Below are 25,173 nucleotides of genomic sequence, written 5' to 3' on the forward strand. Positions count from 1 at the left end.
AGCCGCACAAATTTAAAAAAAGAAAGAAAAAGGCATCCGAATTGGAAAGGAAGAAGTAAAACTGCTATTGTGTACAAACGATGATATAGAAATCCTTAAAGATTCCACCAAAGAAACTATTAGAACTAGTAAATGAATTCAGTAAAGTTGTAGGGTGCAATGTTAATATACAGAGAAATGGTTGAATTTCTATACACTAATAATGAACTATGAGAAGGGAGAAATGATGAAAATAATCCCTCTTATGAGTGCACCAAAAAGAATAAAATACCTAGAGATACATTTAACCAAGGAAATGAAAGACCTTTATTCTGAAAGCACTAAGCATTAATGAGGAAAATTGAAGATGACACAAATAAGTGGAATAAATCCATACTTCTTATTTTGAAGAATTAATATTGTTAAAATGTCCATATGATCTTGGAGAGACAGCTAAGATGGATTGAAGCAAGATCCTAATTCTCTGCTCAGAAATTGAACCTAGGCAGCCTGGGTGAAAACCAGGAGTCCTAGACACTAGACTAGCTAGAGGCTAGAGGCTAAAGACAGAGTTGTCCTGATTCTTGTCCCCATTAAAAGCAGGAATGTTTCAAGGAGACACAGCATAACATGTGGGAAAGCTCACTACTTTTTGGTAGACTGAGCAAGATGGTAATACACACCCAAAAAAGAGTATTCTTATTTTGGTGGGCATTCTCCTGAGTGAGGAAGGTCCCAGAGAGGTGCTTTAAATCACTTATATGGAACAGTTCTTCCAGGTCTTTGTTTTCCTTTGAATAATTATCTTTTATTTCTCATACCTGATCAGACTCAAGGCCCTTTTCTGATATGCATGTGTATTTTTTAGCCAAGATGAATTCCATCTTGGGTTTTTATGGGAAGATTGACAACGTTTATTATGAGATGGTGCCCCCTCCCTTTTTGACTTGGAGGACTCTTTCTGTGCATGTGTAGTCAGGAAGTTCCCCTTGACCTCAAGAATGATTAAAAAGGAGTTACAGTTGTGGCTCAGCAGTTAACAAACCTGACTAGTATCCATGAGGATGTGAGTTCAATCCCTAGCCTCGCTCAGTGGGTTAGGGATCCAGTGTTGCCATGAGTGTGGTGTAGGTCGCAGACAGGGCTCAGATAAGGCGTTGCTGTGGCTGTGGTGTAGACCAGCCACTGAGGCTCCAATTCTGCCCCTAGCCTGGGAATTGCCATATGCCATGGATGTGGCCCTAAAAAACAAAAAAAGAAAAAAAGATAGATATGGTCATCTTATCTTTTTACTCCAGCAGAACTCAACTCATGCCATTAATTTTCTCCTTGAAGTGTCAAAAAGAGATAAGGCCCAATTTACTCAGCTTAACAAATCTCACCTGTTCTCAGGCTAGGGGCCCATCTACCTCCTACCTTACATACTACCCAAAATAATCTATAGGTTTCTTGCAACCCTTATCAAAATACCAAAGGCATTTTTTAAAGATTTTTAATTTTTTCTATTATAGTTGATTTACAGTGTTCCAAAGGTATTTTTTATAGAACTAGAACAAATAATCTTAAAATCTGTATAGAATCACAAAAGACCCCAAATAGCTAAAGTAGTCTTGGGAAAGAAAAACATAGGTGGAGATACACTCCCTGATTTCTGACTATGCCGTTAAGCTATAGTCATCAAAACAGTGTGGTACTGGGAGCACATTTCTAGTTTCTAGATGGGATGCTGCCTGCCCAATTTAAGAATCATCTAATAAAAAAGCTTCAAATAGATCTTCAAATTTACTTGGTTTAATTTTGTTTTTTATAGATGGGTGGCAACAGTGAGCCTTCCAATGGCTTCTGGGGACAGCAGAAAACACAGGCATGGCACCCTGTGAACCTTTTTGAGTTCTTTGTCTTTCTTGCTGTTTCTGAGGGCCATTGGTAAGTTCCTTTTTTTTTTTTTATTTTTGCATTTTTTAGGGCCCCACCTACAGCATATGTAGGTTCCCAGGCTAGGGATTGAATTGGAGCTACAGTTGCCGGCCTATGCCACAGCCACAGCAACACCAGATCTGAGCCATGTCTGCAAACTACACTGCAGCTCACAGCAATGCTGGATCCTTAACCCACTGATCAAGGCCAGGGATCAAAACTGCATCATCATGGTTACCACTGAGCCACAAGGGGACCTCCTGCAAAACTTTCTTAAAGTATAAAGCATTACGATAGCAATGAAACTTTAAATCTTTAGAACCAGTAGCTTTTTTAGGTTGGGAAAGCCTTAAAAATATACTACTCTCTAATATAATGTTTTTATGGACTTAATAAAAGTTATATGAATATGTAAGCATGTGTGTATTTATTATTGCTACATATATGTTTTTCAGTTTCAGGTGTGCCCCAAAAGTCTATGTGTGTCTACCCCTGGACATCGCACTGATCTTTTTCAGAGGGATCCTAAACATGTCCTGATAACTGATTTCTTTGGAAGTGTACGGAAAGTGGAAATTACAACAGAGACTATAAGTTTGCAGCCAGATTCAGGAATCATGAAAAGCAGGTATCCATCTTAAATTTTTATTTGAATAGAGTATTCTGGTCTCACAATTTGTAAATTTTTATGTAACATAATATTGAGATGAAAATTAGTATTTATAAATAAAATTACACATTTCTACCCATTCTTTACTTTATGTAGGCCCTATGCTTTTCAGATTTATGGGCAAAAGCTCAGACTGATACTTGTATCAATGGGAAGCTAATAGCATGATTAGAGTTTATTGTAGCTTAATAATGCAATGTTTGTAGTAGTGTGAATTCAGACTTGCTGAAAAGCACTAAAATTTTCCCCACAACTGACTGCCTCAGATCCGTACTTTACCTTCAGTAGAGGCATATATAGTGGTTCACAAGACCTTTCTGATAGGGCAGGCCTGTGAATGTTTCAGACATTAATACTCTCTAGTGAATGCGTATGTTGTTCAACCTGTTGCAGTAGAAAGTATTAAATGATGTGGCATTGGATAGGGAAGTTGACACCTGGGCATTTAGAGTATGATAGGGCCCTAGGAATCTGGCAGATGCAAGGCAGATAAACATATAAAGGGGAAGTGAGTGCCAAAAGAATATAGGTGCCAAATGTATACTGCAGACTATATAACACAATGCTTCCATTTTCCGAATTCCTCTGAGCTCCAGTAATCTGATTTTGGTACCATGTATTTTGGTTCCTTGAGTCTGGGTAGTTTTTAAATCTGGTTCAGTCCTGTCTCTGGCATTTCTTTAGTGTTGTAGTCTCTTAATCTTGAACAGTTTATCTGGGGCTATTGTAAATTTGGGGAGGCCCTCTATCAATGGGTGCTACTGTTTAGGATTTCACTGGGGGCTCTTAGTTATTAATTAGGGAAAGGAATGAGAGAGAGAGGTATAAGCTAGGTACTTCCCTCTTGGGGAATGGATTATGTGAGAGAGAGAGAGAGAGAGTGTGTGTGTGTGTGTGTGTGAGAGAGAGAGAGAGAGAGAGAGGAATTGAGAGATAGAGATCGGTTGATTTTAAGTATGTGAATTTAGAACTGTTTATAATGTACTGCTTGTTTTTCTGCTATAAGTATTTTTTTTAAGGCAAAAATACTTTGTTAGGATTAAATAGTGTCTCAGTTAATAGCCAATGTATTTTTCCTTCTTTCTTTTTTTTTTTAGATTTTTAGGGCCGCACTCATGGCATATGGAACTTCCCAGGCTAGGGGTTGAATCAGAGCGATAGTGCCAGCCTACACCACAGCCACAGCAACGCAGGATCTGAGCTGCATCTGTGACCTACACCACAGCTCATGGCAACGCCAGATCCTCAACCCACTGAGCAAGGCAAGGGATCGAACCCACATCCTCATGGATGCTGGTTTGATTCGTTCCCACTGCGCCACAACAGGAACTTCCTATTTCTTGAAATATATAGACAATATATTTTATTAGCCATTAAACTTTGTTACTTATGATTATCTAATCCTGTCAGTTGGAAACTTATACTCCAGGGAACTTTGGATTGCCAAATGGCAGCATATAAATTACTCTCAGTTTTGAAAATTTCAAATATTTGTAATTGAGCTTGTGAATGTTTTAGAAATAAATTCAAAAACTAGCACAAAAATGCATTTATGAAGATTTGAAATTGATACTATTATTATTTCCTACTTTGTGTATTCAAAGCCTTGTTTTTCTTTTTTAATTTCCTATAGTTATTGGCTTAAAACATATTCTCTTGGGAGTTCCCACTGTGGCTCAGTGGGCTAAGAATCTGACTGCAGCAGCAGTTGCTATGTAGACGAGGGTTTGATCCCTGGCCTGGTGCATTGGGTTAAAGGATCCAGCATTGCTGCAGTTGCAGCGTAGGTTGCAGCTGCAGCTCGGATTAAGTCACTGGCCTGGGACCTTCCATGTGCTGTGGGTGCAGCCATAAAAATTTTTTTTCTTGAGACTGCAGATGATATATGAAAACAGCATCACTTTTATTATTTAAATATTGAGTTTCAAAGTACTTTTGTAAAATAGCTAAACTATACCATGGTACTTAGCAACTAAAATTGAAATTGAGTTACATGTCTTTTGCCAAATTTATTTTGTAATTTCCTTTAAACTTATGCCTATAAAACATAAGATACACCTTATCTTAATCACCTGAATATTGCATTAATTTCATTTATAGGCAAAGAATTTTTATACTTCTGTACTTATTTTCTATTCTGCTTATCTTACACAGCATTAAATATATAATAATCATACAGTAAAAAACAAATGATTTCAGTGGAGTTCAACTGAATATTATATGTTCTTGAAAGATGGAATTTTGTCTCATAAAGTATCTGGAAAGATGGAATTTTGTCTCATAAAGTATCTCAGTGTATTGGTTCAAAAGCAAAAGTTGTTGGTGTTGACAATTATCTTCATTTATCTTTAATTGAAGAGAAAATTATTTTACTCATCAAAGTCTGATACCAAGCACTATTGAATTAGAGCACCCTCTAGTGTTTATAAATACATTTTACTTAGAACATTGCTTACAGGTGGTTTCATAATTACTAGTACACATTATCCAATTAACTTAGGAGGATTAATTTCCCCACATGTTCCAGGAATTTTTACATGGGTGATACAAATATTATATGTAGGTGCTATTTATATGCAAATGCAAATGGCAATTGGATGTTTGTTTAAAGAAAAGTATATTTGTCTGAGATGAGATTTCACAAAAAACTGCTTTATTAAGGAAATTATAAGCTTGAATGTAAATGTGTTTTTTCAGATCTTAGCTTAAAAATATAAGTACAGTTATTGTTACTAAAATTGATAGTTGGAATTCCTTTGTGGTGCTGCGAGTTAAGGATCTGGTGTTGTCATTGCAGTGGCTCGGGTTGCTGTTGTAGTGTGTGTTTGATCCTTGGCCTGGGAACTTCCATATGCTGCAGGTGCAGTGCCCCAAAAATCTACAGTTAAACTTTTAAAAAAATACTACTTTTTACATATATTAGGGAAAAAATGAAACTCATTTGTTCAGATTGTTCATGTTTCATATTTTTTATTTTAGAGTAAGCCAAACTAAAATAAGATATGATGGAGAACATTAGTGCATAAAGTTGACTGAAGTATCTATATGAAATAATTGTCTTTTTATGTCTTCTGACACATACATATTATATGAGGAAAGTACAGTCATATACTTACATATTGAGTAAAGTACAGTCATATACTTAGTAACAACACTTGTTTCTGCATGTGTTTTACAACTTGTGTTTTTAATTTATTTTCAAGAACAAATGCATTTAAAATAAGGACTGATTGCAATAAGCTTGACTCATATATGTTAATTCTAAACTACTTCATCTTAGTATACATAGGTTGACTTTTTTTTAATGAGAGTTGCAGTGTTTATTTCAGGTTCTCTCTCTTTTTTAAAACATTTTTAAAATTTTTGTCATACTGGCAGCACATGGAAGTTCCTAAGCCAGGGACAGAACCTGAGCCACACAGCTCTAGCCAGAGCCATGGCAGTGAAAACACAGGAGCCTTAACTCCCTAGGTCATCAGAGCACTCCCCATAGGTTGACTTGATTAAATATGCATACAAATTAACAGCTTGCCTTCCTCAAAGAAGAACCTAGTAATAAGTTCATATCAGCATTACTCAGCGTGCCAGTTTTGTGTCATAACTATATAAGGAAAATAGCCTTTGGCTTGTGAATGTAAAAATGCAGGCACCAGAATGTAGAGGTGTAGGAGTTCCTGCTGTGGTGTAGTGGGTTAAGAGTCTGACTGCAGTGGCTCAGGTCTCTGTGGAGGTGTAGGTTCGATCTCTGCCTGGCACAGTGCGTTAAAGTATCCAGTATTCCCACAGCTGTGGCATAGACTGCAGCTGCAGCTTGGATTCAGTTCCTGGCCTGGGAACTTCCATATGCTGCAAGTGTGGCCATAAAAAAAAAGTAGATGTGTAAATTCTGTAGGTATTGCCCAAGGGGGGGGGGGAGAATCTGGGACAATATGAACTGTAAGTGCCCAACTTTTATCTTGGTTGATTAGGCTACAACTTAGCTGGTCTGACTTTTGCTGTAGGTTGTAAATTTAGGCACTTGATTCTGTTTATTAATTTTTTGTTGTAAGTTTATTCTGTTATGCTAGAATTTCTTTCTTTCTTGAGGCAGCCTTTAGCAATTGAAAAATTTTGAGTCTCCCAGGAAAGTTGACGCTAAACTCTTTTCTTACAGATTTCTTATAGCTCTCTAATAGAGGGGTGACCTTATTGAAGTCAGTCTATGTTTTGAACACCAGAGTAGGACTCTTTCAAGGACTTGGTAAGGAAGTCCCCGCCTCATATAGGAGATCAGACAGTTGCTGCCACAGTCATCAGATTTCTGAGTCTTTTCTATGTGCTTCGTACTTTATATAACACATTATCTAGTACTGTTGGGTTGTAAATTGTAGAATCCAACCCTAACCAGCATTATTTCCTTAAAGATACTTGTTATGCAGATATTCTGTGTTTTATGAGAACCCAAGGGCAGCCCCCAGTAAGGGACTGGAATTAGGAACCAGAAATCAGTCAGAAGTGTGAGCAGACCTCTCTCCATCTCCCTGTTGGTCTAGTCTTTTCTTTCTCTGCTGCTCTGGCCATGTAGGGGATAGAGTGTGTGCATTTTGCTGTTCTAGAGGTTTATATCTGTTCTTTTCATGACACAGCCCAGATAGAGTTAACTTGCTTATTCCCTATTTTATGCTCCCTGGAAGGCTTTATGAAGAGCCCAGCTTGAGTCAGCTGGGCATAGTGGGGTCATTTAACACAAAAGCGTGGCCCCTGGGGACCTATCCCATGTGGATAAGATGAACCTTCCAAAGGGGACTTGGAAGCTAGGCAGATACTCTGAAGGAAAAATTACATTAACCCTTTTTAACATACATAATAACTTTATGAGGCAAATGTATACTGGTGAGTAAAATGAGGCTGAGAAAGGTTAAGAAACCTGCCTAAAGTCACACATCTAACAAATGTTGAAGCCAAAGTATGAATCCAGGAATGCCTCCTACCTCTAAAAAGTATTTATTCTTATTTTATTCTTTTTTATCATTTACCCTGAGTTACTTGGCTTACTTTCCTGTAAAAGGATGTAAAATATAACTGGTAGCTCAGTGAATTATCTCAAAGGAACTACTCATGTAACCACCAGAGAAAGAACCAGAACAATGCTGGTGCACTAGAAGTTCCCTCCAACCCTTTTTATACCTCTCTCAATCTTTACCCTGTCACTCTCCTTAAAAGATAACCATTATCCTAATTTACATTCTTGCTCTTCATCTTAGTTTATCACCTAAACATGATCCCTAAACATTATGTTTTGCTTCTTTTGCAAATACTGTGTTTTTGGAGTTCATTTCTGTTGTATGCAGCTATAGTTTTTTTGTTTTTTTGGATTTAGTAAAATTACCTTTTTTAGTACATAGTTCTGAGTTTTGGTAAACATAGGCATTTGGATAATCACCATAGCAATCCATCACTACACAAAATCTCTTCATGCTTCCTTCTATCCAGTCACTCCCTCATTTCCCTGAAAACACTGATCTGTTTTCTATCCCCATGGTTTTATCTTTTCCAGAATGTCATATAGATGGAATCATACATTCTGTACTCTTTTCAGTCTGGCTTCTTTTCTGGTATAATGCATGTCAGATTTATACCTGTTGCCACAGGTTAGATTCTTAACCTAAATCAAAGTCACAGAGACTGTAAGTTGGGCACTTACAGTTCACAGCCTCTACCACAGCTCATGGCAACACTGGATCCTTAACCCACTGAGCGAGGCCAGGAATTAAACCCGCATCCTCATGGATACTTGTCAGGTTCTTAACCCACTGAGCCACAATGCAAGCTCCTTAAGTGATATTTTAAAAATTTATTTTCTATCTGTTGCTCAACTATAGAAATATAATTAATATTGACTATATTCTGTGATTTTATTGACTATGGTATTGATCAATTCAATCCCAATCAAAATCCCAGCAGGCTTTTTTCTATAGAGATAGCCAGACCAATTCTAAAATTTACATGGAAATATAAAAAACCTACTATAGCTTTTATTATATTATTTAACATATGAATTCTAGTCTCTATTTATAATGTTTACTAGGAAATTAAATCAAATTTGAATATATGTATTTAACAGAATCATATGTTTTGAGATTGGGCAAGGTAGATTGTGAAGATGAAACTTTTCCATCAGACAATTCACTGAAAATTGCTCATTGTAAATTGATAAGGTTTTGAAACTTTATGAACTAAAGATTTATCAAAATGGCTCAAACAATAGTTTATAGGGTTTCTCCTCTGTTATTCCACATACTTCCAGGTTTTTAAAAATGAATTAATTTACTTATTGGCATAATTCTATATTAGGCTTTTTTTTTTTTTTTTTTTTTGTTAGGGCCGCACCTGTGGCATATGGAAGTTCACAGGCTAGAGGTCGAAATGGAGCTGCAGCTGGGGCCTACACTGCAGCAGTGCCAGATTTGAGCCACATCCATGACCTATGCTGCAGTGCCAGATCCTTAACCCACTAAGCAAAGCCAGGATCCAAACCTGCATCCTCATGGAGACTAGTTGGGTTCCTAATCCACTGAACCACAATAGGAACTCCATTTAGGCATCTTATTTGGTCATTTATTTTCTATTATTTATAACAGTCACAATTATTAGCAGCTCATTAGCATAGAATTTTAGAGCATAGATTGGATGTGGTTATTTGATTTAAAAAGATACCAAAACTGTGAGTTCCTGGTATGGCTCAACAGGTTATGAGCCTGACTAGAATCCATGAGGATGTGGTTTCAATCTCTGGCCTTGCTCACTGTATTAAGGATTCGGTGTTGCTGTGAGCTGTGTTGTTTGTCACAGATGCAGCTTGGAGCCTGCGTTGCTGTGGCTGTGGCGTAGGCTGGCAGCTGTAGCTCCAATTCGATCACTAGCCTGGGAACTTCTGTTTGCTGCAAATGCAGGCCTGAAAAAGCAAAAAAAAAAGATACCAAAACTGATAGCTTAATTACCCATTATGTCATTTTGCTTACATATAAAGATCTTATTAATATAGTTTAAAAATGTGTTGATTATGTAATGGGCAATTTTTTTTACACGACTAATTCTACATTAAAAAAAAAATCCGTTGAGTTGGTTTATGACTTTTAAGAAGTCAGCGTATATAAACAGTATAACAGTGTAGTATAACTTTTTATATAAGTAAAACCCCTCTGAATATAAATTAATAAGAATTATGTTGACTAGCAATAGTCAACTTCCAACTAGTATTTATTAATGTTTTAAAATATATCAAAGCAAAGACCCTAACATTTTTTAATTGTGAAAAATTTAAAAATAATATAGTATTATATATAAAAATAGAACATTAAACTTAATCCACTAGGATGTTTAAGGAATAAACTTCTGAATTATATTTTAACTCTTTGATTCTCTGTTCTGTGACTGTTTTAATTTGCTTACTAGTTGTAATATTGTTGCTCTACTCTACTAAGATTTAATGTCCTAAATGAGTTAAATCAATGTCTATTATCTGATGTTATAGAGGATACTACAGCATAATAATCAAAGGCAGGGTCATTGGAATCAGTCTGCTTCTGATTTCAGAACCTCTGCCATTTACTAGCTATGTACCTTAGGCAAAGCACTTGATTTCTTTGAGTCACAGTTCCCTCATCTGTAAAATGAAAATAATAATAATTATGTTTTATAAGGTTATTAAGAGAATTGGTCTTCATTTTGCTTGTACAGTTCTTCTGTGCTCAAATATAGTAAAGTATTCAATAAGTGTTCACATTATTGAGAGAAATATATCACATGTACTGGTAAAAATTATTGCTAGAATTCTATTTTTGGTAAATTTTTGGCCACTTAAAAAATTATTCTGGATTTCCATTGTGGCTCAGCAGTAACAAACCCCATTAGTATCCATGAGGATACAGGTTCTATCCCTGGCCCTGCACAGTGGGTTAAGAATCTGAAATTGCCATGAGTGCAGACATGGCTCAGATCTGGTGTTGCTGTGGCTAGCATCCTAGGCTGGCAGCAGTAGCTCCAATTCATTCCCTAGCCTGGGAACTTCCATATGCCATGAATGTGGCCCTAAAAAGACAAAAAAAGAAAGGAAATCATTCTGCTTTTATTAATCTAGTGCTAGAAAGAAGGTATTTTATATTTGGAAGTTTGTCTTTTGGAGTACTAAAAAGAATTGGGAAATTGTGTTTTACCAGAAGATGGCAGTAGAATTACATATTTGTACATAAGAAACTTTTTTTTCAATGTTAAAGATTAAGGTTGTATTTTTAAATAAATCATGATATTTGTTTCTTCACATCACTGTACAGGGGGAAAAGAATTTTGATATTGTTAGTTTTAAAAAGTATGGTAAAAATTCTGTATGTAAGTTGTCTTGCTTTAATAAACCTTGTAATATGGAATTTTGGTTGTGAAGTAGGTAAATCTGCAGGATCTTTTGAACTGTTACTCTTCTGGCATGTTTTTCAAAATTAATTTACATGTTATTAAATACCTTAGTCAAGAAATTTGGAGTTCCCATCGTGGCTCAGTGGTTAATGAATCTGACTAGGAACCATGAGGTTGAGGGTTCGATCCCTGGCCTTGCTCAGTGGGTTAAGGATCTGGCATTGCTGTGAGCTGTGGTGTAGGTTGCAGACATGGCTCGGATCCCACGTTGCTGTGTCTCTGGTGTAGGCTGGCGGCTACAGCTCTGATTCGACCCCTAGCCTGGGAACCTCCATATGCCGCAGGTGTGGCCCTAAAAAGACCAAAAAAAAAAAAAAAGACAAAAAAAAAAGAAAAAGAAATTCAAGGGTCAGAAAAACTCAAGATGTGTCTGGGAAGATTATGATTAATTAGTAATAAAGATAAAGCAGTTCTTATTTATAATTTATCAATGAGAAAACTGGATTCAATTTTTTAAAAAATTGATTTATATGTAGCACTAGGGGATTGTGGCTGTTAGGTAAATCAAGAGGCAGAATACATTTATATTAGCAATATACTTCTGCAGTCTCATTTCAGAAGTTGCCATTTTTGTTGAAGTTATGGTGTGCCTTGTTACATGGTTCTCAAATATTCTACAGGTGAAGTATTGCCCAATTGTTTCTTCCAGTGAGTGATAGAAATTTTAAGGCAATCTGGAGTTCCCATTGTGGCTCAGCAGTTAACAAATCTGACTAGCATCTTGAGGATGCATGTTCAATCCCTGGCCTTGCTTAGTGGGTTAAGGATCTGGCGTTTCCGTGAGGTGTGGTATAGGTTGCAGATGTGGCTTGGATCCTGTGTTACTGTGGCTGTGGCATAGGCTTGCAGCTCCGATTCGACCCATAGCCTGGGAACTTCCATATGCCGTGGGCGTGACCCTTACAAGCAAAAAAAAAAAAAAAAAAAAAGAAACTTTAAGGCAATCTGTTACAGGTAGAAAGAGTATGGCAGTGAATGGACTCATATTCAAATTTTAGCTTGATTCCTGGCTTTATGTCTTGAGACATATTACTTAATCTCTCTTTAACTCAGCGAGGTGCCCTACTTTCTGCCTTTAGAGTTGTTTTCGGGATTCGGGATAATGTATATAAAATGAGCACACTTTGTCAATGCCTTTTTAAGAGCATGCCATGTAAAACTCATCACAGCAATACTGATATCTCTCCTCCAGTGTAGGAGATACAGTGGAAGCATTACCATCTTTATTTGGTATACGTAGGTCTATGTATATGGCTTGATTTGCATTTTTATCAGCCATGCCACATGTTGCCTGTTCTGACAGGAATTCCTGTGAAGTTGGCCTTCCTATACTTACTCATGTAGTTGATTTTCAGAAAACTCAATTTTAGACCTGATGCTTATTTCGTTGAATTTTTATCTTACAAGTACTTGTCTTAAAAGTACTAGTTCATTATTGTACCCGATCAGTCTTTTAGAATACTCATTCTGATATCATGATGTTAGGTTAAACTATCTGTAGGTTTTATTGTGGGAGGGGGGGAGTGAACCTAATGAGGGACAGGGCCAGGAAGTCTTCCTAGAACATTCTTTGTGATTGGAGTTCCCGTCGTGGCGCAGTGGTTAACGAATCTGACTAGGAACCATGAGGTTGCGGGTTCGGTCCCTGCCCTTGCTCAGTGGGTTAACGCTCCGGCATTGCCGTGAGCTGTGGTGTAGGTTGCAGACGCGGCTTGGATCCTGTGTTGCTGTGGCTCTGGCATAGGCCGGTGGCTGCAGCTCCGATTCGACTCCTAGCCTGGGAACCTCCATATGCCACGGGAGCGGCCCAAGAAATAGATTAAAAAAAAAAAAAATTCTTTGTGATTGATATCAATTTGGACACAGCTGTTACATTTATTAAACTACTGTAATTTTTCTCAGGGGTAATGGATGATTTGAAACTTCATGACAATTTTTTTTAATAAAGCCAGACTGTACCCTAAAGCAGCAATAAATTCATTTATGAGACTCTTCACTAAGTTACTATACCTTAGTAAATATTATTTAAAGTATATTTTTCTATAAATGTAGTAGAAAAATTACTACAAGGTGGCAGGTAATTAAGAACTCTTATTTCAAAATTGATTTTCTCTTAAAAATAAAAAAGTAGGAGACTAAAAAAATCATATTTGGTTTTTGACCATGTCTTGGTAATATAAATAGTACTTTAACATTAATGTGAGAAAGGGAACACATTATGTTTCTTCATGAAACAAACATTTATTGGCTATTTTCATTTGAGCTACAGATGACATTTATCTATCCAACACTGACTAATTGTATTACTGTCCATCTTTTTCTGTTTGAAATTCAAGTATCCAGAGTTGTTGTCATATCCAGTATATTCCATACTTGGCACTTTGTTTAGTTTGGTGAAATTGTTGCATATTATTCTGGAAGTACTTTCACTACGAGAAGCATGCAGTTAACACTGGACTGTCTTTTTTCCCTGAGATTGATCAATCTCATTTTAACTTCCTTTCTTTGTTCTTCATCTGATGGGATCAGCTTCTAATGTTAATTAATACTTTCCCGTATGATTTCTCAAAAGTGAAAAACAAATGAAAATTAAGGAGATAGAAAAGTTCAAAGGATATGCTCTCAGAATACTGAAATTTGTCACATGATACCTAAGTGTGCATGCTGACTGAGAAGTACTTTGCACCACACTGTGTAATAGTAGATCTAGTTTAAATGGTCCGAGTGACTTTGCAGGTCAGTGGGCAATTTCAATTGGGTTGTATTAAAATTAGTGTTTATTTATTCATGCCAAATTTATGTTTATTTAGAGTATGTATCTTGAGAGTTGGCGTATTTTAGATTTCCATGAGGTGACTTAAGTCCGCATGCTTCAGGAGAGTATTTTTCACTTTTCCCTTAAGCTACTGAGACAGATAATAATGAGGTATATGGCTAGACATTAATTATTAGTATAGTCATCTTGTAACTTAGAGATTCCACCCTCAGTTTCTGTTACTTGCAGTCAGGAACTGTTAACTGCTCTAATTGCTTTGCATAAACATGATGTATACATTTAAAATCTTGTATCCAGTGTTGAAGAAAGCTCTAACTTATGCTTAACAAATAACTAATATTCATAATGTTGTCTCTTTATTATGCTAAAATACGGTAATACGTATCTTCTAAATTAATGAAAATGATTAAAATATATCTTGTATGATTTTAATGTTAAGGATAGTTTTTTCCCTTACTCTTTGAAAATCACACACAATAAGACCTTAAGTGTCCCCAAATTAGGTAACTTTTAGTAATAAAGAATACATGAAAGTTGCCAGTGAGTTGGCTCTGAATAGGAGAAATTCCATTTTTACCTTAGATGTAGAAACACAACCTGACTTTAAAGGCCTTCGGCATTCATAGTTTGAAATTTCATTTCTCAATAAAAGAATACCCTGTAATGTTCAGAATTAGATATAACATTGCACTTTTTCCAGAACAAGAAATTAATATAAATGAGTTAGAGAGGTGGTTTGAAGTTATTGAAACTAATAATAAGGAACAATCATTTGACTTCACTTTTGAAATTGTTGCTGACTAGATTTTTCTGAAAAGCTCTTCTGTTATAAAAAACCTGGATGCTCAATAAATTGCTAAAAAAGCACTTTTAAACATGTAACTGAACTACCAAAAAAGTAGTTGCATGGAGACAGATGCCATTGTTTGATGAAATGCCATTTCTGGCTTTTCCCAGGTTGAACTGGAACTGGTAGCACCTCCTTATTCAGGAAAAGGGTCTGCATACATTCAACTTCCAGTAATGTTTTTAGTCAGTCACAGCTGGTGTTCCAAACATGCATCTTCTCTAAGCAGTTGGCAATAAGCTCAGACTCTTTGTCTCCCCTAGCAAGGGCTGCTTAGCTTTACTGTAAGTGTCAGTGGGTGAGGTCCCTCTTCTAGAGCCAATCCTTTTTTAGGGCCACACCTGCAGCACATGAAAGTTCCCAGGCTAGGGGTTGAATTAGAGCTGTAGATGGCCTACACCACAGCCACAGCAACACAGGATCCGAGCCGCGTCTCTGTGACTTACACCACAGCTCACAACAACACTGGGTCTTTAACCCACTGAGCGAGGCCAGAGATTGAACCCACGTCCTCATGGATGTTAGTCAGATTTGTTACCGCTGAGCCAAAATGGGAACTCCCTCCTAGAGCCAATCCTTGATGTGTCCACCTGCACCCTAATCCAAACACGCCTTTACAGAGGACCATGTGCTTTATCCTACTGCAGGATATATATTTTTTGATCTGCGAGGCAGAAAGTGTTTGTTAGCAAGAGCCCATTGCTGAACAGTGGCTTTCAGTAGAAAGTTCTACTTTCTTCAGTAATAGGGAAATCTCTTGTGAAAAATGTCGAAGGAGCTAAAATCCAAGCAGTAAGTAAACATACAAGGTAAGGCTTCCTAAATTACTGCTATAGAAATCTAGAGCTTTGAGTTAGAATGGCTTTGTGTGAGGGTCAAGACAAAAGCTCTGGATCCATTTGTAGATAGTTGGGCTTAAGAAAGTAACTGTAGGTTAAAATTGGTTATCCAACCAAACTGTTGTTAAAGAATGAACAAAAATAAGGACATCTTTACATGTAGAAAAACTGAGCGTATTTTCCATCAATACATACTTACTTAAACAACATCTAAAGGGATCACTTCTTGAAGAAAACAAAGGGGCCAGAAGAAAGAGATCTAATTACAAGGAAGAATGCTGAGCTCACAAATGAATGAAAATATGAGTAAATTTAAGCAAAGACTGAGAATATTTTATAATTATGATAATGGGATGATGGTAATTTTTTGGGGGGAGTAAGATACATCAAAGTACTAATGTATCTATTAGCAGTATTATGTAGAAAGGAGAGGAAGTCATTGGTTCTGAAATATTCAGAGGTTTTTTTCAGTGGTGGGGGGGAGGAGGAGTAAGTTGTAGTAGCTTTAGACAGCAAGGTTAGTATGCATTTTACATTTTGAGAATGACCACTTAAATGACTAGAAGTAGAAGAAATAGAAAAAAAATAGTACAGGAGAAAAAAAATGTAATCAAAATCAGCGAGGAGGCAGCCAAAGAATGAAGGTGAATCAGAAAAAAACAAGAGTAAAAAAGTATGAAGACATAATTATAATTATGTTGCTTGCAACAGTAAGTGAATTAATCTTAGTTTAAAACAGAGACCATATGAGGAATCAGAGAAATCTAACTATAGACAGAAAACATAATGACATTAAATACTGAAAATAAAAGCATTACCAAGCAACTGCTAACCAGAGAAAGCTTGTATAGTTGTATTAATATCAACTAAAGTAGACTTCAGGAAAGGACTTTACCAAGCATAATGAGAGCAACTAATGGTAAAAGGTTTAACTCATCAGAAAGATAAAAACATGTTAAACTTTTAATTACCTAATAACATAGTCACAATATATTTTTTAAAACTTTACATGCTCAATAAAGAGCTTTTTAAAAGTTTGATAAATTATAATAGAAGATTTTGGTATCACATTATCAGAAACTGATTAAAGATTCCCTCAAATGTTTTGAAACTGAAGATATGAGCAACATGATTAACTGATGGATTCAACATTAGAAAATAAACATTCTTCAAAGTCCAAATGTAGTACTTTAAGAAATTGACCCATAGTTGGCCAAAAAAAAGCATATCTTAACAACTATAAAGTATTTGGAATCTTATGGAGCATTTTTTTCTGTTCACAATAGAATTGTTATAATCAATAGCAAAAAAATTATGTATTTTGTTATTTTAAAAAATATATATAGAAGTTTTAAAACACTTGAGTTATTCTTGAAATAAATAAAATAACAATGGAAATTTTAAAAATACTTAGAACTGAGTGATAGTGAATATTTTTAATATCAAAAGTGGCAGGATATAAGTTCTGATTCCAGAATAATGAAATAATTTGCATAGGCTTATGATCCCAAAGAACAACTAGAAAAGCCAGATAGAAATAATATTTTTAAAGACATCAGAGAAATACAGAAGCAAAGTGGACTGAGGAGGTAGAAGTATATATTTGGGAAAACTTCTCAGAGATGAGCTGAAAATCTGTGGCCACTTTTCTATCAGTTACTGATTCTGAGAGTAGGCTGAAGGTTGAGAATCTGGGTTTGGTCCAGGCAGTGGGTCATTGCTTGTGGATAGGAAAACCAGCAGAAATTTTGGTGAGTGTACGAGGCTAGAGTGAAACAGCTGTCACTCAGTCAAAAGCCAGTTCCCTTTTCAAGATTTTGCCAAATTTCTGAAACTAAAGGAAAGCTAACTGCTAAGCCGAAAATCTCTCAATTCCAGAGCTGAATTTACTAGACTTATAATTCTGAAAAGGTAAAATCTTTGGGGTGTGAGTCCCAGAAGAACATGGTGGGTGAGGGTTGATGCTCCTGGAGATGGTGGTGAACTGACAGTGACAATTTCTAGTGATTTTCATCTTTGGTATACTTCCTAATTCTGGGTACAGTAAGAGCAAAGATCAGCAAACTGCAGCCCAAGGGCCAAATCTGGCCCATTGCCTGTTTTGTAAATAAAGGTTTTTTTTGTTTTGTTTTGTTTTTTTTCCAAACAGCCACATTCATCCCTTTATTCATTTGCATATTGTTTTTGGTTGTGTTCATACTATAATAGTAGAGTTGAGTACTTCTGACAGAGACTGTATGGCCAGAGAGCCTAAGATCGTTATTACTCTCTGGCCTTTTAGAGAAATAAGTTGTTTACTTGCATGCTAGAGGAATCTGGGCTTAGCCTCAGATAGAGGGTCACTGATGAGGACAGAGTGACCACTATGGCCTGAGGCAATCCTGTGGAGCTCAAATGCCTGACTCTGAAGCTATTCAGGACAAGAGGACAAAAATCTAAGCCAGAAACCTTGCAAAGTAGACTTTGCACAGTGGACAGTTCTCTTTTGAGGGGACAAAGATCTGCTAGGCTTCAATTTAAAACTCTGAAGGGCCTCACTGTAGCAATAGGGGCAAATTAAAGATTGAATGGATTTTATCAAAAATTGTAAGGCAGTCTTAATTCAGCTCAGTCTCTGATGGAATGGAAGTAATCAGACCGCTACTCTCTATAAACGCCTAATAGAAGAAAGTGGATTTTCTCAGATGGAAAATAGCGTTTCTAGTAGGTTTTTTTTTTCTCCTTTAAATATGTATGCAGTGTCCTGTACACAATCAATCAAGAATTACTAGGTGCATAAAAAGGATATTATGAACATGTTACCAAGAGAAAGACAAAAATGAAACAACATGGAAGCAGACCTGCAAGTGGTTCAGAACTTGGAGTTAGTAGAAAAGAAACTTACAATATATGTTTTAGTATGTTCAAGAAAATAGGAAAAATACCTTGAAAATAGATGAAAAGATAGGAAAATCACCAGAGGATATGAATATATATATAAAATAATGAAGTGAACATTCTAGAATTGAAAAACATAGTATCTGGATTGAAGAATTCAATGAATGGTTTAACATCACATTGGGTATATCAGAAGACAGCATTATGTATTTGAAGGCAATTCAATAGAAAAAAATCCAAAGAATGAAAGAAATGACCAGAAAAGAGAGTAAGGGATATTATTAGATTCAGTAAAATTCTGTAATGTGTGTGAATAATGTTTAAACTATAGCACAGATTGAAAATAAGAAAGAAGCAGTACGTAAAGAGATAAGGAGCAAAACTAATGAAACACATCAAACCATAGATTCAATTAATTCAGCTAATTCCAAGCAGGATGAATGCATCAGGAACCACAACTTAGCACATCATAGTCAAAAATGCTGAAAATTCATAGACAGAGAAGACTCTTAAAAGCCCACCAGAGAAGAAAAGGCACGTCACCTTTAATACTGACATAAACAGTGAAAACAATAAAACAATAAAATAACATGTTTAAAGTGCTGAAAGGAAGAAAACTTCTAACCTGTAATTCTATATTCAGCAAAAATATCTTACAAAAAAGAAGGTGAAATAAAGACGTTTTCAGACAAACGAAACAATTTGTTGCCAGTGCACCTGAACTGAAATGAAAACTGAATAGAATTCCTCAGCCGGAAGTAAAATGATCCTAATGGGGAACAAATTCAGTAAGGAATGACGAGAACCAGAATAGGTAAATATATCATTTAAGATCATTGAATATTGATAGGACAAAAACCAAATAAAAACAGTGTCTTGTAGAGTTAAACAGTATTTGTAGAATTAAAATATATGACTATAACAATGCAAACGGCAGAGGGATAAATGGAAACAAAGTGTTGCAAACTACTGTTACTGGAGAAATGGTCAATGTGATCCGTTTGATTAGGTTAATAAATCAAAGCTGGATGTTAAATTAATATCCAATGCAACTATTATAATAATGGTAAATGTACATATAACTTCCATGTTAATAAAGAAAAAGGAGGAATCATAAAATATTAACTCAAAAGAAAAACTGAAAGAAAAAGAAACATCAAATAGATGGAATCTAGAAAATGGTAATTATAAATCCAGTTATATCAGTTATTAAATTAAATATAGCTGGACTAAATATCCTCTTTGAAAGAGTAAGATGGCCCTACTAAATTCAAAAGGAGTTCCCATTGTGGCTCAGCAGTAATGAACCCAACTAGTATCCATGAGGACTCAGGTTCAATCCCTGGCCCCGCTCAGTGGGTTAAAGGATCTGGCATTGCTGTGAGCTGTGGTGTCGCAGACGCAGCCCAAATTCTGCATTGCTGTGGCTGTGGTGCAGGCTGGCAGCTGTAGCTCCTATTTGACCCCTAGCCTGGAAACCTATATCTGCTGTAAAAAGACAAAAATAAATGAATAAACTCAAAAGAAAACCCCCAGATGTGCTACTAACATATTTAATGTAAGGTACAGAAATCACTTCGAATATGGCTAAAGACATACTTAGAAAGGATTTAGGGAAAAATAAATAAAATAAATAAATTAATCCTTCAAGTAAAAGAATTTGCTTTATTTTCAGTTGTAAAAAATACGTACCCTCTCCCAACAAACTTCAAACAAGCAGGAGGCTTAGATGCTTTTTACCCTATGACTTTTACCAAACAGGTGGAGTGACATATGAACAAAATATAGAAAGCAAGCTACCTAACCCATTTGATGGGACTAAATAATTTTGAAACCAAAATTAAGCAAGGAGAGTATGAAAAAATAATAGAGCCAACCTTATTTATGATCACAGATATACAAATCTTAAATGAAAATCCAAATCAAATCCAGTAATGTAAAAATAAAAATATTTTATGACCAAATAGCAGTTATCTTAAAATTGCAGGAATAATTTAGGATTAGACAATATATTAATGTATTTCATAGTATCATTGAATTAAATGAGAAATATTTTGTAATTGTTTCAGTAGATGCAGAGAAAGCATCTGATTAAAATTCATCAATCATTAGTGGTGAAAAAAGCAACGTGGCTTAGCAAACTAGAAATAAAAGGGAGCTGCCTTGACTTAATAAAGGCCATGTATCTAAAGCCAGCAGCAAACATTGTACTTTAGGGTAAATCTTTCAGAAGCATCTTGATGAAGGTCAAATGAGATATTTTCATCTATTCGTGATTACACAAGAAATGCCAACTAATGCAAGAAGACAAGGGAAAGAATAGGAAGTATAAGAATCAGGAAGAGACAAACTTTCCTTTTTTTGTTTGTTTGTTTTTTGTTTTTATAGACCATGTAATAGAATATCTAAGAGAATCTACCATTTAATAATTATTAAACTTAGTAAAAGTTGGGAAATAAGAGTGGGGAAAGATGTCCTGCTAACCAAAGCATAACTCATAAAAGAAAAGATTGATAAAGCTTATTGTAGCAAAATTAAAATATCATATAGTTAAAAAAATTACAAAAAGAGAACAGAACGTCTGAATTAAATTATTTATAACATCTCTGTCAAAGAAGTTCTATCCAGGTTATGTAAGTAACTGCACTTACCTAACTTTTTTTTTTAAATCAAACATAATTTTTTTTTATTAAAAAAAAAAAGACACCCAACAGAAAAATGATCAAAGGAAATACAGTTTGGAAAAGAAGAGATTCATGTTCACTGACCATTCAAAAAGAAAATGGAAATTAAAACAATGAGATACTCTTTCTTGTAAAAAATTAAGTGGTGATGAGGGAAACGGAAACTTCCACATTTCTGATGGCAGTACAGGCCCTTTGGATAGTAATTTGGTTGTTTCTTGCAAAATTTAAAATGTGCATGCATGAGTTATGACCTGTAAGTCCACTTCTAAGTAATAACTCTGGAACAGAGGTTGGCAAACTTTTTGGTTAAAAGGCCAGATAGTAAGTATTTTAGCCCTTGTAGGTCCTACGGTAGGTCTTATGGTCTCAGTTGCAAATACTTTGCTTTGTAGTGCAAAAGCAGTCAGAGGTAATACATTAACAGTGAATGAATATTTTCTCAGGTCAGTCTCCCAAAGCAATAGAAATAAGAGCAAAAATAAACCAATGGGACCCAATCAAACTGAAAAGCTTTTGCACTGCAAAGGAAACCCAAAAGAAAACAAAAAGACAACTTACAGAATGGGAGAAAATAGTGTCAAATGATGCAACGGACAAGGGCTTAATCTCTAGAATATATAAGCAACTTATACAACTCAACAGCAAAAATCCAATCAACCAATGGAAAAATGGGCAAAAGATCTGAATAGACTGTTCTCCAAGGAAGATATACAGATGGCCAGCAAACACATGAAAAAATGCTCAACATCGCTGATTATAAGAGAAATGCAAATCAAAACAACCATGAGATACCACCTCACACCAGTCAGAATGGCCCTCATTAATAAGTCCCCAAATAAGAAATGTTGGAGGGGTTGTGGAGAAAAGGGAACCCTCCTGCACTGCTGGTGGGAATGTAAACTGGTACAGCCACTATGGAGAACAGTTTGGAAATACCTTAGAAACCTATATATAGACCTTCCATATGACCCCGCAATCCCACTTTTGGGCATATATCCAGACAAAACTCTACTTAATAGAGACATATGCACCCGCATGTTCATTGCAGCACTATTCACAATAGCCAGGACATGGAAACAACCCAAATGTCCATCAACAGAGGATTGGATTCGGAAGATGTGGTATATATACACAATGGAATACTACTCAGCCATAAAAAGAATGCCATAATGCCATTTGCAGCAACATGGATGGAACTAGAGACTCTCATACTGAGTGAAATGAGCCAGAAAGACAAAGACAAATACCATATGATATCACTCATAACTGGAATCTAATATCCAGCACAAATGAACATCTCCACAGAAAAGAAAATCATGGACTTGGAAAATAGACTTGTGGCTGCCTGATGGGAGAGAGAGGGAGTGGGAGGGATCGGGAGCTTGGGCTTATCAGACATAACTTAGAATAGATTTACAAGGAGATCCTGCTGAATAGCATTGAGAACTATGTCTAGATACTAATATTGCAACAGAACAAAGGGTGGGGGAAAAATGTATGCATGTAAGGATAACTTGATCCCCTTACTGTACAGTGGGGAAAAAAAAAATTAAAAAAAAAAACAGTGAATGGGTTCAAGTGAAAGTTTACTTACAGACACTAAAATTTCAATTTTATATATTTGATTTTTCATGAAATACCATTTTTCTCTTGATTTGTTTTTTCAGCCATTTAAAAAATATAAAAACCATTCTTACCTCAGAGGACATATAGAAGCAGGTGACAGGCCAGATTTGACTCTGTTATAGTTCATCCCTGTTAGAGAACATCTCTTGCACATGTAGACAAAGTAGCCTGGAAGGATATTTTTTGTAACATTATTTCTAATAATAAATAATTGAAGGCAAATGTCCTTCCATAATGGAATGTCTAAGTAGAATGGAGCATTTTCATACTATACCATTTAGCTATTAATAGTAATGAACTAATTAAAAAAAAAAAATAAATAAATAAATAAAAAAAAAATAGTAATGAACTGGATTGGTAATCATATTGAGTACATGGATCTCAAAAACATGTTAAATGAAAAAAACAAGTGGCTGAATTATACATAGTATATGTATCTTATTATTTTTCCATTTCCATTTTTATTTATATATATAAATGACATATAGCATTATATATGTTTAAGGCATATAGCATAATAATTTGACTTTTTTCATCATGAAATGATTACCACAATATTTAGTGAACATCTGTCATCTCCTATAGATATAAAATAATAGAAAAATATTTTAATAAATACACGAGAGTGTGAGAACTCTTAGGATTTACTCTCTTAACAGCTTTTATAACACAGCAGTGTTAATTACATTAATCTCATTTTACATTACATCTCTAGTACTTCTTTATCTTAAAACTGGAAGTTTATACCTTTGGACCACCTTCATCCAGTTCCCCCACTCTCCACTCCCTAGTCTCTGGTAATCACAAATCTGATCGCTTTTTCTATGAGTTTGTTAGTTGACCTGTAACACTGTGTTAATTCCTGGTGCACAACATAGTAATTTGATATTTCTATGCATTACAAAATGGTTACCACAATTAGTCTACTTACCGTCCGTCACCATACAAAGATATTCCATTGTTATTCACTGTATTTCCCACTTTATACATTTAATCCCTGTGACTCATCCCTGGAGGTTTATATCTCTTAATCCCCTTCATCTATTTCACTCATCCCCCATACCTCCTACACTCTGGCACCCCCCTATTTGTTCTCTGTCTGTACCCATGACTTTGTTTCTCCTTCATTATGTTTGTGCATTTGTTTTTGCTTTTTAGATTTCATGTGTAACTGAAATCACATACAGTATTTGTCTTTCTCTGTTTGACTTTTCTTAGCGTAATACCTTCCAGGTTCATCCTTCGATGTTATGGTAAATGGCAAGATTTTATTCTTTTTTATGGCTGAGTAATATTTCATTTGTGTGTGTGTGTGTGTGTGTGTGTGTGTGTGTGTGTGTGTGTGTTGTGTACCACATCTTCTTTGTCCGTTCATCTATCTATGGACACTTAGGTTGTTTTCCATATCTTAGCTGTTGTAAACAATGCGCCAATGGACATAGAAGTGCATGTGTCATTTTGAATTAGTATTTTTGTTTTCTTCCAATAAATACCCAGAAGTGGAATTGCCAGATTGTATGGTAATTCCATTTTCATTTTTCTGAGAAACCTTCCTCCTGTTTTCCATAGTGGCTGCATCAATTTACATTCCTACCAACAGTGCACCAGTTTCCTTTTCTCCACATCCTCACCAGTACTTATTTGTTGTCTTTTTGATAATAGCCATTCTGACAGATGTGAAGGGATATCTCATTGTGGTTTTGATTTACATTTCCCTCAAGGTTAGTGTGATGGTGAGCATCTTTTCATGTGTCTGTTGGCCGTCTGTCTTCTTTAGAAAAAATTTCTATTCAGATCCTCCCCCCATTTTTTTAAATAGGGTTGTTTGTTTTTAGGCTATTGAGTTGTATGAGTTCTTCATCTATTTTGTATATATTTATATATTTTCTTTGTATATATTTGTATATAGAATATAATTTATCAATGAATCTTTATGGATATCTTCATATTTTCATGTATAAATATATATGTAAGCAAAATAAAATGAATAGAACTATATATATATATATAAGTTATACATTATATACTAACTTATATGTACCTACTAGAGTGCCTAATACAGGGTAAGTGCTCAATAATTTTGTTAGGTTTTCCTCTGACTACCCACCACCACGAGTATTTTAGAATTGCCTTTGATTCTGCAAGATAGTTCTTTATATATGCAATTCACTGGTTATTAGAACTTTTGGAAAGCTTGCCTATAACTTCTAACAGAAAAGCAATCCTTCAGTGAGAACTAAGGCTTTATTTTCTGGGATTTTGATTTCTTGGGAGGTATTCTTTTTTAAATGGTATGTACATCTTGATACCTCACTGCAAGTTGATGGTAAATAAGATGCATTTTAGCAGTTGGGCACTAAATTAATCTAACCTTAATTCTCTTGGGAATTACATGTCTGGTCTCTACTTCAAATTATGTCTCTTTCCCCTGGCTCATCGTCCTCCTTGTACTTCTTCAGAGGAAGCAGTAACAAGGTTATGTTTTAATATCTTTACTTGCAAGC

The 25,173-nt window shown here is 35.5% G+C and overlaps 1 protein-coding gene across 1 annotated transcript in view; it reads left to right on the forward strand.

The window, feature by feature from the left end:
- The window catches only part of PIGK (phosphatidylinositol glycan anchor biosynthesis, class K), a 117,241-nt gene that overhangs the window by 44,621 nt on the left and 47,447 nt on the right, over positions 1-25,173 (forward strand). Inside the window, 1 exon segment of the mRNA NM_001032358.1 lies at positions 2,352-2,524. Coding sequence (NP_001027529.1) covers positions 2,352-2,524 — 173 coding nt within the window.

Source organism: Sus scrofa, chromosome 6 (genome assembly GCF_000003025.6).
Source record: "Sus scrofa isolate TJ Tabasco breed Duroc chromosome 6, Sscrofa11.1, whole genome shotgun sequence".
NCBI lineage: Eukaryota > Metazoa > Chordata > Mammalia > Artiodactyla > Suidae > Sus > Sus scrofa.